Source organism: Pelophylax lessonae (genome assembly GCF_965119305.1).
Source record: "Pelophylax lessonae genome assembly, chromosome: 2".
NCBI classification, from domain to species: Eukaryota; Metazoa; Chordata; class Amphibia; order Anura; family Ranidae; genus Pelophylax; species Pelophylax lessonae.
Window position 1 is genome coordinate 98,548,667 of NC_138769.1, and position 16,338 is coordinate 98,565,004.

Sequence of the window (16,338 nt, forward strand, 5' to 3'; positions counted from 1 at the left end):
ACAGCCCCTGTGCCAGCCAGCCACCCACCACAGGGTGCCAGACAGCCAGCCACCCACCACAGGGTGCCAGACAGCCAGCCACCCACCACAGGGTGCCAGCCATTAAACATTAAACAAAAATTAACATGTTCAGTACCAGATTTGTCAAAAATTGTCTTAATTTTTCAAAACTTTAAATGTACAAAATATCGGCCCATATCGGCCGATACCGATACGTTGTGACAAAAATATCGGTATCGGTCCTGAAAAAACATATCGGTGTATCCCTAATAAAAATGTCATGTGGGTACAGCATTACATGACCGAGCAATTGTCATTCAAAGTGCGACAGCGCTGAAAATTAGCCTGGGCAGAAAGGGGGTTTAAGAGCCCATCTTTGGCTTTACAAAAACAGCATTATTCCGAAATGGTACACTAATAACACACACAGTCTTTGATTTCAACCAAATGTTTACAGTTCAAATTCGATGTAAAATTTGAGTTGAATTTCACTTCGAATTTTGACAGAGACAATTGAGTACTGTCCGTGATACTTTTTTTATTTGCACTAACATAATTACTTCGAATTTTGAAAATTTGAACTTATTTTGTTTCATTATTCGGAGAATTTGGAAACATTCATCTGTACTGTAATTCAGGGATTGGGATCCGAATCTCTGAATACCAAAAAATGTGTCCAGATATTTATTCGGAACAAAACAAACCTCACATGTCTAGAATGAAGGAAGAAGTGTACCCTGTCCGACAAAATGTGGGACCCTTGGATTAAATACCTTTCAGATGCCTTATGAGATGTACGTACTATAGTATATATAGGAGGGGCTATCCTATCTCCGTGGAAGCCCAATAGGGAGGATATGCGTCAGAGCGAAGGAGGAGTCGCGCCCTCAATCACAACAGCCGCGGCTTGCACTGCAGGTAGTCGCCGCTCTCCAGACAGAACTTGTATCTTCGTTTTTTCCTGGAAGTGCAATCTTTACTTTTCTAATAAATGTGATAAAAGGTAATGCACTATTAGTCTCTTCCCTCATTTTCATGGTGCACCTTATATGAGTGTCAGTCCGAGAGAAGAACCAGGAAACACCAGGAGTCCCTCATTTACGTATCCAGAGAGAGTCTACACTCATTACATGTTTGGAAACAGTGGGATCTGGTAAGCAGCTCCCCTCCCCCCCCCCCCCTCCCCTGTCACACACGAGGGTGGATTCCAACATAGCACTCCCTTTGGTTATCTACAGAGGTCCCTTTGGATTCATATTCTGTCTATCTGCCCTAAATCTACTTAAAGCTGGTAAGCGGTGAATTCACCAGGTGATGGGATTTTCACGTCACATTCGTTGATTTGTAGCAGCACTTGGTTTTCTCACGGCCACCAGTGATTATTTTTGGAATTTGCATGAACACTGGACTTCATTTGCACATTCATCTATTTAGCTTTTTTTCTGGTGGAGTTGTTCACGGAAAACACATTACTGTATATTGATTTGCAAGAGAAACCAGAGACTTTGTTCACTCACATTTTCAAATTGTTTGTACACTATTTTGTATGCATGATTGACATTGTTAATTTTATTGCAATTTAGTAGCGCACCAGACTTTTTTACACTATGTCACAGTACATGTTGGCATTCATGGTTCCCTCAATGAACTGTAGCTCCCCAGTGCCGGCAGCACTCATGCAGCCCCAGACCATGACACTCCCATCACCATGCTTTACTGTGGCAAGACACTTGTCTTTGTACTCCTCACCTGGTTGCCGCCACACGCCTGACACCATCTGAACCAAATAAGTTTGTCTTGATCTCATCAGACCACAGGACATGGCTCCAGTAATCCATGTCCTTAGTCTTCTTGTCTTCAGCAAACTGTTTGCGGGCTTTCTTGTGCATCATCTTTAGAAGAGGCTTCCTTCTGGGACGACAGCCATGCAGACCAATGTGATGCAGTGTGCGGCGTATGGTCTGAGCACTGACAGGCTAACCCCCCACCCCTTCAACCTCTGCAGCAATGCTGGCAGCACTCATATGTCTATTTCCCAAAGACAACCTCTGGATATGATGCTGAGCACGTGCACTCAACTGCTTTGGTCAACCATAATGAGGCCTGTTCTGAGGGGAACCTGGCCTGTTAAACCGCTGTGTGGTCTTGGCCACCGTGCTGCAGCTCAGTTTCAGGGTCTTGGCAATCTTCTTATAGCCTAGGCCATCTTTTTGTAGAGCAACAATTCTTTTTTTCAGATCCTCAGAGATTTCTTTGCCATTAGGTGCCATGTTGAACTTCCAGTGACCAGTATGAGAGAGTGAGAGCGATAACACCAAATTTAACACACCTGCTCCCCATTTAAACCTGAGACATTGTAACACAAGTCAGTAGAGATGGCCTTGTGGTTCGCCCAGTGGTCGGTTCGTGGCAAATGTTGCTTGTTCACTACCCGCCAAATTTGCGAACACATGGCGTCGTTCGCGGCGGCCATATTAGTTTACATTGGGGAGAACTTTGACCCATGACACAGCCGTCAGGTGGAACGGGACAGCCAATTGAAACATTCCAGCACATGGACAGTCCCCCTACCCTATAAATAGACCTGAGCTGTCAGCCATTTCACATTCCGCTTTCTGCCAGTGTAGGGAGAGGTCTGCTGTGCTCATGAGGGAGAGTTTGCTAGACACAAATAGCGCTGTGAATATCCACAAAAGTCCTTTTTAGGGCTGGTATTTCAGTATAGGTCTACTAGTATCTTTTGAGTTTAGGGATAGTTATCCAGTGGTTGCTTTAGGGGCAGTTAGTGATCGGCTGCAGTGACACAAATCGCTCTGTTAATGTCCACAAAGGTCCTTTTCAGGGCTGGTATTTCGGTATAGGTCCAGTCTCTCTTCAGTATAGGGACAGGTTATCCAGTCTGTGCTGTAGGGGCAGTTAGAGATCGTCATCTGAAGTGACGCAAATCGCTCTGTTAATGTTCACAAAAGTCATTTAAAGTGCTGCAATGTCGGTATAGGGTCTATTACAGTCTCTTTAGTATAGGGGCAGGTATCCAGTCGTTGCTGTAGGGGCAGTTAGAGATCGTCAGCAGTGACACAAATCGCTCTGTTAATGTCCACAAAAGTAATTTAAAGGGCTGCAAATTTTTGGTATTGCTGTGCAGTGCACTAAAAAGGGGGGGGGGGGTAATCCACAGTATAATATACTTTGTAGAAAGCATAGTATAGGGGATTAATAGTATGATTGTGCACTGTGCAGCATTGTGACAGGTGTGGTGGTGAGACTGAGCGTTTCTGCAGCAACACTACACACAGTGACAAAAGCACTTATAATGTATTATAACTGGTGTGAGAGACCAGTGGGGTGTTATTTAACAGTATCTTTTTCTAAGAGTGTATTTTAGTCCTGCAAAAATTTGGCCTCTTGCTGTGTAAACAGTGCTACACACAGTGACAACAGTTACTGGCCAATTATTTGTAGAACTGGTGTAATAAACCTGTGGCCCCCCAATACCACAGATTGAAGTGGGGTGTTATTTAACAGTATAATTTTATAAGAGTGTATTTTAATCCTGCAAAAATTTGGCCTCTTGCTGTGTAAACAGTGCTACACACAGTGACAACAGTTACTGGCCAATTATTTGTATAACTGGTGTGATAAACCTGTGGCCCCCCAATACCACAGATTGAAGTGAGGTGTTATTTAACAGTATACTTTTCTAAGATTGTATTTTAGTCCTGCAAAAATTTGGCCTTTTTCTGTGTAAACAGTGCTACACACAGTGACAACAGTTACTGGCCAATTATTTGTAGAACTGGCGGACTGACGGACCGGCAGATAGGGAGGAGAGGCAGGCAGAACTTGCATTGCACAAAAGGTACAAAGCAGACGGCAAATGTATCAGGAGCGAGCCATAAACCATGTACAGTCACATCTGGCGCTCCCAGGACGCCGCCACATGGCTCCGCAGTGTGGGCTTTTTTTAATGTGTCCGTTGCGGACACCAGTGTTGCCATCTGCAACCTTTGCAGTCAACGCATAAGTTGCGGTAAGCCCAACACTCACCTAGGGGCAACCGCCTTAAGAAGGCACCAGAAATCCCATCACCAAGCCCGGTGGGAGCAACACCGTCAGAACCCAAAAAGCCACACTCCATGCTCTCACTGTCCAGCCTCTTCTGTCTCCTCACAGTTGTCCAACACTCCACCTTCCATGATGCCGTCGTCATGTTGTTCTGGAAAAAGGCAGGCTTCTGTGGCTCAAATGTTGGAGCGTAAAAAAAAAAAGGTGTCCGACTACATAGGGTTAACGGCCGATGTGGACGCTCTGAGGAGTGATGAACCCCTGGACTACTGGGTGGGCAGGCTTGACCTCTGGCCAGAGCTTGCACAATTTGCAATGGAACTGTTGGCTTTACCCCCGTCCAGTGTCCTGTCCGAAAGGACGTTCAGCGCAGCAGGGGGGATTGTGACCAATAAGCGCACTCGCCTAGCTCATGACAGTGTAGATTACCTCACATTTATAAAAATGAATGAGGCATGGATCTCTGAGGAATTCAACACATGTGACCACCAGTAGACCATGTTTCATTGAAATTCCTCACCACAGGCCACAAATATCTGCCAGACCGCCATCCACCCACAACAATTCCTGGTCCTTGTCGTCGCTATATACAGCGGCATAAAAGGCATTTCATGTCCATTGAATGGCTAATTTTTGGGCCTATACAGGCCACCACTTACTGTTCTGTGTATTGTGAATGCCTACCTTACCTCTAGCCATCAAATACTACGTTCTTTGCTGTCAGTTCAACCCATGTGAGCTAATTTTTGGAGCCTATACAGGCCGGCACTTACTTCTGTATACTGTGTGAATGCCTAATGTACCTCTAGCCATCAAATACTACGTTCTTTGCTGTCAGTTCAACCCATGTGAGCTAATTTTTGGAGCCTATACAGGCCGGCACTTACTTCTGTATACTGTGTGAATGCCTAATGTACCTCTAGCCATCATATACTACGTTCTTTGCTGTCAATTCAACCCATGTGAGCTAATTTTTGCAGCCTATACAGTCTGACACTTACTTCTGTATACTGTGTGAATGCCTAATGTACCTCTAGCCATCAAATACTAAGTTCTTTGCTGTCAGTTAAACCCATGGAAGCTAATTTTTGCAGCCTATACAGGCTGACACTTACTTCTGTATACTGTGTGAATGCCTAATGTACCTCTAGCCATCATATACTACGTTCTTTGCTGTCAGTTAAACCCATGTGAGCTAATTTTTGGAGCCTATACAGGCCGACACTTACTTCTGTATACTGTGAACGCCTACTGTACCTCTAGCCATCAAAAACTAAGTTCTTTGCTGTCAAGTTAAACCCATGTGAGCTAATTTTCAAAGCCTACCCATATGTAAGAAAAATGTATTTCCAATATATTTAGAGAAAAAATATTTTGAAATATATTGAATATGGCCAAAATTGTAGCATTTCATAAATATTTCCAATATATTTGGGATAAAAATTTTATAAATATATTGAATATGGCCAAAATTGTAACATTTCAAATATATTTCCAATATATTTGGGAAAAATAAAAAATGTTTTTTTAAAATATATTTTTAATATATTTTTCTTCCATGTGGGTATACAGGCCCACACTTACTTCTGTATACTGTGAATGCCTAATGTACCTCTAGCCATCATATACTACGTTCTTTGCTGTCAGTTCAAACCATGTGAGCTAATTTTTGGGCCTATACAGGCCGACACTTACTTCTGTATACTGTGAACGCCTACTGTACCTCTTGCCTTTAAAAACTAAGTTCTTTGCTGTCAGTTAAACCCATGTGAGCTAATTTTTGGAGCCTATACAGGCCGACTCTTACTTCTGTATACTGTGAATGCCTACTGTACCTCTAGCCATCATATACTACGTTCTTTGCTGTCAGTTAAACCCATGTGAGCTAATTTTCGGAGCCTATACAGGCCGACACTTACTTCTATATACTGTGAACGCCTACTGTACCTCTAGCTATCATATACTACGTTCTTTGCTGTCAGTTCAAACCATGTGAGCTAATTTTTGGAGCCTATACAGGCCGACACTTACTTCTGTATACTGTGAACGCCTACTGTACCTCTAGCCATCAAAAACTAAGTTCTTTGCTGTCAGTTAAACCCATGGAAGCTAATTTTTGCAGCCTATACAGGCCGACACTTACTTCTGTATACTGTGTGAATGCCTAATGTACCTCTAGCCATCATATACTACGTTCTTTGCTGTCAGTTAAACCCATGTGAGCTCATTTTTGGAGCCTATACAGGCCGACACTTACTTCTGTATACTGTGAACGCCTACTGAACCTCTAGCCATCAAAAACTAAGTTCTTTGCTGTCAGTTCATACCATGTGAGCTAATTTTTGGAGCCTATACAGGCCGACACTTACTTCTGTATACTGTGTGAATGCCTATTGTACCTCTAGTCATCGAATACTAAGTTCTTTGCTGTCAGTTCCACCCATGAAAGCTAATTTTTGCAGCCTATACAGGCCAACACTTACTTCTGTATACTGTGTGAATGCCTAATGTACCTCTAGCCATCAAATACTAAGTTCTTTGCTGTCAGGTAAACCCATGTGGGCTAATTTTTGGGGCCTTTTATGGCCGAAACTTACTTCTGTATCATGTGAATGCCTAATGTACTTTCAGCCACAGAATACTACGTTTGTAGCTGTCAGTTAAATCCATGTGGGCTAATTTTTGGGGCCAGTACTGGCCGACACTTACTTCTGTTACCTGTGAATGCCTAATGTACCTTCAAACACAGAATACTACGTTCTTACCTGTCAGGTAAACGCATGTGGGCTAATTTTTGGGGCCTGGAATGGCCGACACTTCTTCTTTATCCTGTGAATGCCTAATTTTTCCGACTGGAAATTAAAAACAATGGGTCTATAAACGTTCCGCCAAATTGTGGAATGGATGCAGACCCATTTTACAGATGTGTGAATGGACTCTATATGTATTAGACATGTATTTACTGGCTGCTGTCAGTTCTGGCTGATTTATGAAAAAAAAAAAAATATATATTTTTTTGCTGTAAAAAAAATAAATAAAAAGTTAGGGCAACTTTTTCAATTGCAATACTTCTGTTATGACATTGTCCATGTGCTGGGACTATTTGTGCACAGCTAGTACGTCTTTTGTGGCTGCAAATATGAACTAAAGGTTTTTAAAGTTCGCCTCCCATTAAAGTCAATGGGGCCCGCTGCGAACTCGCGGTTCGCGGACTTTTGAGAAAATTTACGGCTGACGTTCGCGAACCACCCTGGCCGACGTTCGTCCATCACTACAAGTCGCATGACATCGGGGAGGGAGAATGGCTAATTGGGCTCAAGTGGTCTCTAAACTGCAGTCCTTTGCTTGCCCTTACTCGCCCCTTGGGGCACTATTCCTTCCTCTGACATTATCAATGGGGCACTATTCCTCTCACTGACACCAATGATGGATCATTATTCCTCCCACTGACAACAGTGACGGGGCACTATTCCTCTCACTGACACCAATGATGGGGCACTATTCCTCCCACTGATACCAGTGACAGGGCACTTTTCCTCCTATTGATATCAGTGATGGGCACTATTCCTCTCACTGACACCATTGATGGGGCACTATTCCTCTCACTGACACCATTGATGGGGCACAATTCCTCCCACTGATACCAGTAATGGGACACTATTCCTCTCACTGACACCATTGATGGGGCACTATTCCTCTCACTGACACCAATGATGGGGCACTATTCCTCCCACTGATACCAGTGATGGGGCACTATTCCTCTCACTGGCACCAGTGATGGGGCGCTATTCCTCCCACTGATACCAGTGAGGGGCACTATTTCTCCCACTGATACCAGTGAGGTGGCACAATTCCTCTCACTGACACCAATGATGGGGCACTATTCCTCCCACTGATTCCAGTGACGGGGCACTATTCCTCCCACTGATACCAGTGACAGGACACTATTCCTCTCACTGACACCAATGATGGGGCACTATTCCTCCCACTGATACCAATGACAGGACACTATTCCTCCCACTGACACCAATGACGGGGCACTATTCCTCCCACTGATACCAGTGATGGGGCAATATTACTTTCACTGATACCAGTGACGGGGCACTATTCCTCTCACTGACACCAATGATGGGGCACTATTCCTCTAACTGACACCAGTATCGAGGCACTATTACCCTCACTGATACCAGTGATGGGGCACTATTACTCTCACTGATACCAATGATGGGGTACTATTACTCCCACTGATACCAATCATGGGGCACTATTCCTCGCACTGATACCAGTGATGGGGCACTATTACTCTCACTGATACCAATGATAGGGCACTATTACTCCCACTGATACCAATCATGGGGCACTATTCCTCGCACTGATACCAGTGATGGGGCACTATTCCTCTCACTGACACCAGTGATGGGGCACTATTACTCTCACTGATACCAGTGACGGGGAACTATTCCTCTCACTGACACCAATGATGGGGCACTATTCCTCTCACTGACACCAAAGATGGGGCACTTTTCCTCCCACTGATACCAATGACGGGGCACTATTACTCTCACTGATACCAATGATGGGGCACTATTCCTCTCACTGACACCAATGATGGGGCACTTTTCCTCCCACTGATACCAGTGATGGGGCACTATTACTCTCACTGATACCAGTGATGGGGCACTATTCCTCTCACTGACACCAATGATGGGACACTATTCCTCTCACTGACACCAATGATGGGGCACTTTTCCTCCCACTGATACCAGTGATGGGGCACTTTTCCTCCCACTGATACCAGTGATGGGGCACTATTACTCTCACTGATACCAGTGATGGGGCACTATTCCTCTCACTGACACCAATGATGGGACACTATTCCTCTCACTGACACCAATGATGGGGCACTATTCCTCTCACTGACACCAATGATGGGGCACTTTTCCTCCCACTGATACCAGTGATGGGGCACTTTTCCTCCCACTGATACCAGTGATGGGGCACTATTACTCTCACTGATACCAGTGATGGGGCACTATTCCTCTCACTGACACCAATGATGGGACACTATTCCTCTCACTGACACCAATGATGGGGCACTATTACTCTCACTGATACCAGTGATGGGGCACTATTCCTCTTACTGACACCAGTAATGGGGCACTATTACTTTCACTGATACCAGTGATGGGGCACTATTCCTCTCACTGACACCTGTGATGGAGCACTATTCCTCTCACTGACACCAATGATGGGGCACTATTCCTCTCACTGATAAAAGCAAATGGACACTATTCCTCCCACTAACACCAGTGATGGGGCATTATTCCTCCCACTGATACCAATTATGGGGCACAATTCCTTCCACTGACACCAATGATGGGATAATGTTTCTGATGTCAGGACATTTTCTACTCCTATTTGCCACAGTCCGGCCCCTCTAAAGTCTGAAGGATAACAAGCTAGCCCTTTGTTTGGAAAGTTTGGAGACCCCTGCTGTAAACCATATGCTGTAATCAGTCCAATAAAGTGCTTCTCCAAATGTCTGTGCTTGCTGTTCTTTATTGTCTCCACAGCTGTGACCCACAACAACCAGAAAGTGCAGATCACACCACGCATGTGAGGTATCGCTGCCAACATCAGAGTCAGAGCAATAATTCTAGTGCCAGGGCTCACATTTTCCTCTAAACCTGTAACTTGTAAAGGCTTTCAAAATATTGCCTATGGACAATTTTAGGAGCCACCATTTTATTCCCCAGGGTCTCTGCTTTCAGAAAATGTATAATGTTTGGGGATTCTAAGTAAGGTTGCACTGATACCCTTTTTTTATCGGTGCGTACGAGTACCAATACTTTCAGTCAAGTACTCACCCAGTACTGATACTTTGCAGTGCAGTTTGCGTCCATACAAAATGAATGGGCTCAAATCGCACTGCAAAGAATTGCATACAGTTTCCCCACCGCTCCTGTGTAAACTCAGGCTTGTCATAGTGATTTAATCCTGGGATCACACAGGAGAGGTGCCAGAAACCAAATGTACTTCCGACAGGAATCGCACCGTGTTGCTGTTCGAATTGCATACAATTCTTTGCAGTGCGATTTGTACCTATTCATTTTGTATGGACACAAATCACACCGCAAAGTATTGGGTTTGGGTATCAGGAGCATTTTCATGAGTACTCGTGTAATACTCGTTATCTGTATTGGCGCATCCCTAGTTCTAAGTAATTTTCTCGTAAAAAAAAATGCTGAGTTTAACATTAAAGCACTGTTTCCAGTAGTGTGACTTGTCATGCGACTTTGGACACATAAATTTGCATGACAAGTTGCAGCCCATTAATCTCAATGGCACCCATTCCAATCTATGCGACTTAAAGTCACAGCAACTTTGAAAAGGTTCCTGCACCACTTTGATGCGATTTGAGTACCAGAGAGTGAGAACGGAGCTGTATGTTCAAAATTGCCCAGTAGGGATGTTGTTAACTAATTATATTTTTAGGTCTCATTTATATGTGTGCCTGTCATTGTTGATACTCTGAAAAGTGATCTGTGGTGAATCGCTTTTCAGAGACATTAGATAGGCATCTCAGAGGTGGTGTGTCACCTGCTAGACGCTTGTGTTAACAATTGAAAGCCTGCAGTACGTACATTATACACAGCTGCAGAGCAATTGTGATCCCATTCCCTTAATTAGGCTGTGGTAGCCAGCAATACTGTCTGCCAAATGCAATCTGTAGTATAAATTGTACTATGTGAAACAAAAGGAGTCAGTGCTCAATATAATCTGTGCACTCCTGATAGACTCGGGAGTGTCTCCACTGTGTAAGAAGGGCCGGTGTGGGTTCCTCTAGATGCTTCACTCAGGCAATATTCGATCAAGCCATAAAGAAATAGAGGAGCTTCATGGTGTAGTATGTATGTACCATATTTTAATAAGAAATGTAGCCACTTACATTCAGGTTATCACAGAACAGCATTCAGCAACGTCGCAGCCAGTTTACGTTCCGGCTGCGTTCCAAGGAACTGGAAGTGACGTAGGGCGTAGCACGGGTCCGACGCGTTTCGTCAGCGTATGACGTCATCAGGGAGCTCCTGAATATTGCCTGAGTGAAGCATCTAGAGGAACCCACACCGGTCCTTCTCACACAGTGAAGACACTCCCGAGTCTATCAGGAGAGCGGGGAGACGAGAGTCTGGTTGAATACCGGGACCTTCTTGAAAGCTACCACTTACCTATGCTAGACCCCAAGGGATCATCTGGTAAGTGAGTGGGGCATCTGGTGGTGGATTCCTCTTTTTTTTCCCTTATTTTGCATGGAGGATGCAATTTTTTCTGAACACTTAGCACTGCAATCACTTTGGTTTGTTTGCTGCACAGCACATGTGCACTTTCACGTTTAAGGACTATATTTTAGATTTAGACTCATTTATAGTTGCACAGTCACTTTATATTTATATTTGTCACTTGGGGCAACCCATAATTTATTAGTACTGTGGTGGTTTATATATTGAATTGCACAGATTATTTTGAGCGCCGTCTCCTTTTGTTTCACGTTTCACAAAACACGTTGTTTTTTGACTAGCAGCTCAATCTTTTAAATTTAATCTTTTCAGAAATAAATTTATTAATTGACACTTCACAGTCCTAGGCCCAATCACGTGAGTGACAACAGTCACCACACCCCCTTTTTGTCCATTAAATTGTACTATGCAGCACCACAGCCATGGCAATGTAAACTTACATGTATGCTGGTTATAACTTGCAGCTTTGGGGGTGTATAAAACCATGGTTCAACCACTGGATGTTACTGCCTACTGAAGGCAATGCTAAGGGTAATATTTACAACGTCACGATGCACAACATCAGAGCCAAGGCATATGTACACCCCTGTCCATTGCCTTTGCAGCTGAAGGGAGAGTGGTTTGGGGGGGGGGGGGGGGTGAAACGTGGCTCAGCCATGTTATTTTACCCTCTGCCCACTGCAAGTGTAGGCATGACAGAAGAAAGTTAGACATGCTAGGTTTTAGCTCATTTTACTATGGAGGAGATTTCCCTTCACTTCGCTTGCTCATCCATGTCTTTATTGACCTTGCTTTCTGCACTGGTGCGCAGTCATGCTGGGACAGCAAGGGGCCATCCCCAAATTGTTCCCACAAACCTGCGAGTATGAAATTGTCCAAAATGTCTTGGTATGCTGACGCCTTAAGAGTTCCCTTCACTGGAACTAAGGGGCCAAGCCCAACCCCTGAAAAACAACCCCACACCATAATCCCCCCTCCACCAAATGATTTGGACCAGTGCACAAAGCAAGGTCCATAAAGACATGGATGGGTGGAGGAACTTGACTGGTCTGCACAGAGTCCTGACCTCAACACAATAGAACACCTTTGGGATGAATTCGCGCAGACTGCGAGCCAGGCCTTCTCATCCAACATCAGTGCCTGACCTCAACAATGTGCTTCTGGAAGAATGGTTAAACATTCCCATAGACACACTCCTAAACCTTGTGGACAGCCTTCCCAGAAGAGTTGAAGCTGTTATAGCTGCAAAGGGTGGGCCAACCCAATATTGAACCCTACGGACTAAGACTGAGATGCCATTAAAGTTCATGTGTGTGTAAAGGCAGGCGTCCCAATACTTTTGGTAATATAGTTTTCATGTGCACCAAAAATACAGTATACAGGCATGTTAAATATGTGGGCCAAATTAGGAGTACACATTAAGGTTAATTTACAAAAGCTGGAGAGTGCAAAATCTGGTGCAGCTGTGCATGGTAGCCAATCGGCTTCTAACTTCAGCTTGTTCAGTGAAACTTTGACAATAAAACCTGGAAGCTGATTGGTTTCTATGCAGAGCCACACCAGATTTTGCACTCTTTAGTTTTAGTAGATCTACCCCATTATGTTTTCTGTGGGTCTCACCCTACTTAATTCTGAACAAAAAAAAAAAAGATGATGGCCCTTTAGAACAAGATTATAGTAAAAATTAGCAATTTGCAATATTCACTCCCAAGTAAAAGGGTCCATAACACATTTCCTGAAGTATTCAGCTGCTTAATTATGTAAGGAAGTGTAACAATTCAATAACAACCAGGGGCACAGTTATTTTTTTTATTCCTGAACCACTAAAGGGCACAGTAAGAGGCAGTGCTGTATTTTGGCCTAGGCCAACAAGGCCCAGGCCTAGGGCGGCACTTTGCAGGGGGGCAGCAAAGAAACTGCCCCCCTTCACCTGAGTCTCTATTGGCCACTGGTTGGTAGAGCCACCTCTCTCATTCCCCCCTCTCTCTCAACCCCCTCTCTCGCACTCTCATCCCCCCTCTCTCAACCCTCTTCTCTCTCTCTCTCTCATCCCCCCTCTCTCAACCCTCTTCTCTCTCTCTCTCATCCCCCCTCTCTCAACCCTCTTCTCTCTCTCTCTCTCATCCCCCCTCTCGCGCTCTCTCTCTCTCTCATCCCCCTCTCACTGTCTCTCTATCTCATCCCCCCTTTCTTGCTCTCTCATCCCCCCCTCTCTCTCAACCCCCCCCTCACCCACCCCCTCTCTCGTGAGATCTCAGGGGTTCATGCTGGGACTTGTAGTCCTTCAATTTTGGAGGGAGCCACAACCATTAAAAAATGAGTGGGGAAAAGTTACATAGGTGGGGGAGGGGGGGCGCCCAATTTTAGTCTTGCCTAGGGCAGCACAAAACCAAAATACACCACTGGTAAGAGGGCAATGCGTGGCCCACTTTGGCATGCCTTTAAGCGGAGTTCCGGCCTCAAAACATTTTTTTCTATAAAAATACCCCCGGGACAGTCAGGGCTAGTGCATTTCAGCAATGATAGCCTCTGAACTGTCCCCGGGTTCACTTACCTTTTAGAAGAAATATTCACCTTGAAAATGTCTTGTCCAGCACTGCCATCTCAGGTGTGGGCAGCTGAAGCCGGAGCGTCCTCTTCGGTGTCCTCTTCGGTGACGTCGGAGTCCCAGAATGCCCTGCACCGGCCCCGCTCGTCACTTCCGGTGCAGGGCAGCATCCCTGCACAGCTTCTGGCCATTCCCAAAAGCTGTTCAGCAGGGAATAACGCTACTGAACCGGAAGTGACGAGCAGAGCCAGTGCAAGCGCATTGACTCTTGGGAGCGATGACGTTCGGCTTCCAGGAGTCAATGCAAGCAGGAAGAGACGGCGTGGGCCGCGGCCGAAGAGGGAGGAAGAGGAAGGAAGGCAAGTATATTTTCTTTAATAACAAGGTAATTAAATAAAATAAAAAAAAATTGAAATTAGCCAATTCTTTTTCAGCGGCAGTACAGCAAGCGGATCGTGTAAAGTCGATTTTGAGGCCAGAACTCCGCTTTCAGAATAATCTCCCTTTCATTGACTTTTTCCTAAACTGGCCACTAGATGGCGTATGTATGAAAACTGTTATAGAATATGTTATCCTTATAGGCTCAATTCATAAAGCTAACACACCAGGATAAGAAACATTATTTTCGAAATGGCAGGATTTTTTTCCCAATGAGATTTCACAAATTACTCTGAAAAATAAGCTCCTTATCCATGTGTTAAAGCTTTGTAAATTCAACCAATTGTAAAGTAAAGCAAAATCTACAGAATCTAAGTGCCGGTTCACACATATGCGATGTTAGACATTGCATGTGATTCACACCGCACTGCTATGCAAATTACATACGATGTCTGTGCGTTGCAAATTCAGCCATACAGATTGTATGGCTGAATTTGCATCACATTTGAACCAAAGTCACACAGGACCCTTTTTTGGTCCGCACCAATGCGATCTGATTCATGTGTGAATTGACAGTTCGCACTGTGATATGCAAACTGATCTGGGGGTGTCGTTAACCTTGTATTGACACCCCCAGCGTTTCGCATATGCAAGTATGAACTGCCTGCGAGTTGAGTGCGATGCGGTGGATTCACGGGGTTCCCGCATCACATGTGTGTGAACCAGCACTAACATTTATTTAGCACTTTTCACATTTAGTGCCGGTTCACACTGGGGCGACCTGTGAGGCGACCTGGTCGCCTCACAGGTCGCCGCAGGTCGCCTCCCATAGGGAAGCTGCGGACCCGTTCTAATAGGAGCGACACAAGTCGCTCCGACCTAGAAAAAGGGTCCGGAGCTTCTTTGGGGCGACCAGGAGGCGACCGCCATAGACTTCAATGTTATGAAGTCCGTGGCGGCCGCTCCGAGGTCGCGGCGTGCTGCTCGCACCGCGATCTCGGAGGTCGCCCCTGCAAGTAGCGTCGCGGTAATGTGAACCGGCGCTTAGAGGACTATTACAATAACACAAGATAAATACAAAAAAAAATTATACTTTTATTTACAGTGAAATGCATTCATCCCTGTCCATCAGTAGATTAACGTCACAATGTAAATTGTGTCTGCTGTGGTGATCATATTAGACAAAGGCAAGTTTGGGAAGTGTTCGAAAACACTGGAGATGTTCTCCACGCTGTATGACTTTACCAGTGGAAGACCATTGAAGACAGATGTGTCCAGGTAAGAAATATGTAATTGTGACTGCTTGTCTCTGGAAGTGGGACAAGGTCCATCCTTGACCTTCTCATCAATGCAACTATAAATGATCACACTTTGCTCCGGCATAGCTTCTGTTTGCACCCTTAGGTGCCGGAGTCCCAGAATGGCCAGGTATTCAGTTGGCAGGACTGTAGTGCCGCAAAGTGAAAGTTTTAGGTTTTGCACAAAAGTGAAGTTCACCAGCTTGCCTAAAGTGGACGTATCGGAGAACCAGATGGTCAGGTTCCCACTGTAGCTCAGCCTAGATCCGGTCTTGTTCTTGGGGTGGACAGTCTTACAGCTGCACTCCAGGTTGGCCAGGTTGTAATCGCAGTTATGGATGTTGGAGGAGCAGCTGCAATTCCTGATGTTGTTATCTTTGGAAAATATCAGCGTGTGGTTCTGACTGAGCACGAGGCTTGAAATACTGCAGAGAGCCATAAAGCCTAGTAAAAAGAGGTGCTGAGTGTAGAAGGACATTGATATCCTAATACCAAATCTTCCAGACTTCAAGAAGCACAGCTTCATCCATCAGAGGCTGCACAAGACAAGAATTTATATCAGTTAGTGCAATGTAAAATATAGGGACATAGTCCTAAAAAACTCACAAATCCAGGCAGTCGTGTGCCTACACTAAAGTAATAGAGTAAGAAAGATTTACAGTCTACGCAGTGTATTTTACACCCATTTAAATTGTAACCAAAACTGAAAAATAAAAAAAAATTAATTTATTGTAGCTTACCAATCATCGGA

General features: G+C 44.7%; 1 protein-coding gene across 1 annotated transcript; it reads right to left on the bottom strand.

Moving 5' to 3' along the window:
* Positions 1-15,364: 15,364 nt before the first annotated feature.
* EPCIP (exosomal polycystin 1 interacting protein) lies at positions 15,365-16,136 on the bottom strand. The gene has a single exon (XM_082244747.1). The coding sequence runs from the start codon at positions 16,111-16,113 to the stop codon at positions 15,418-15,420; it is 696 nt and encodes a 231-aa protein (XP_082100873.1). The 5' UTR covers positions 16,114-16,136; the 3' UTR covers positions 15,365-15,417.
* Between the last annotated feature and the right edge of the window lie 202 nt (positions 16,137-16,338).

Coding starts and splice junctions, on each gene's coding strand:
- EPCIP (XM_082244747.1), bottom strand. CDS start 16,113: ATGAAGCTGTGCTTCTTGAAGTCTGGAAGATTTGGTATTAGGATATCA.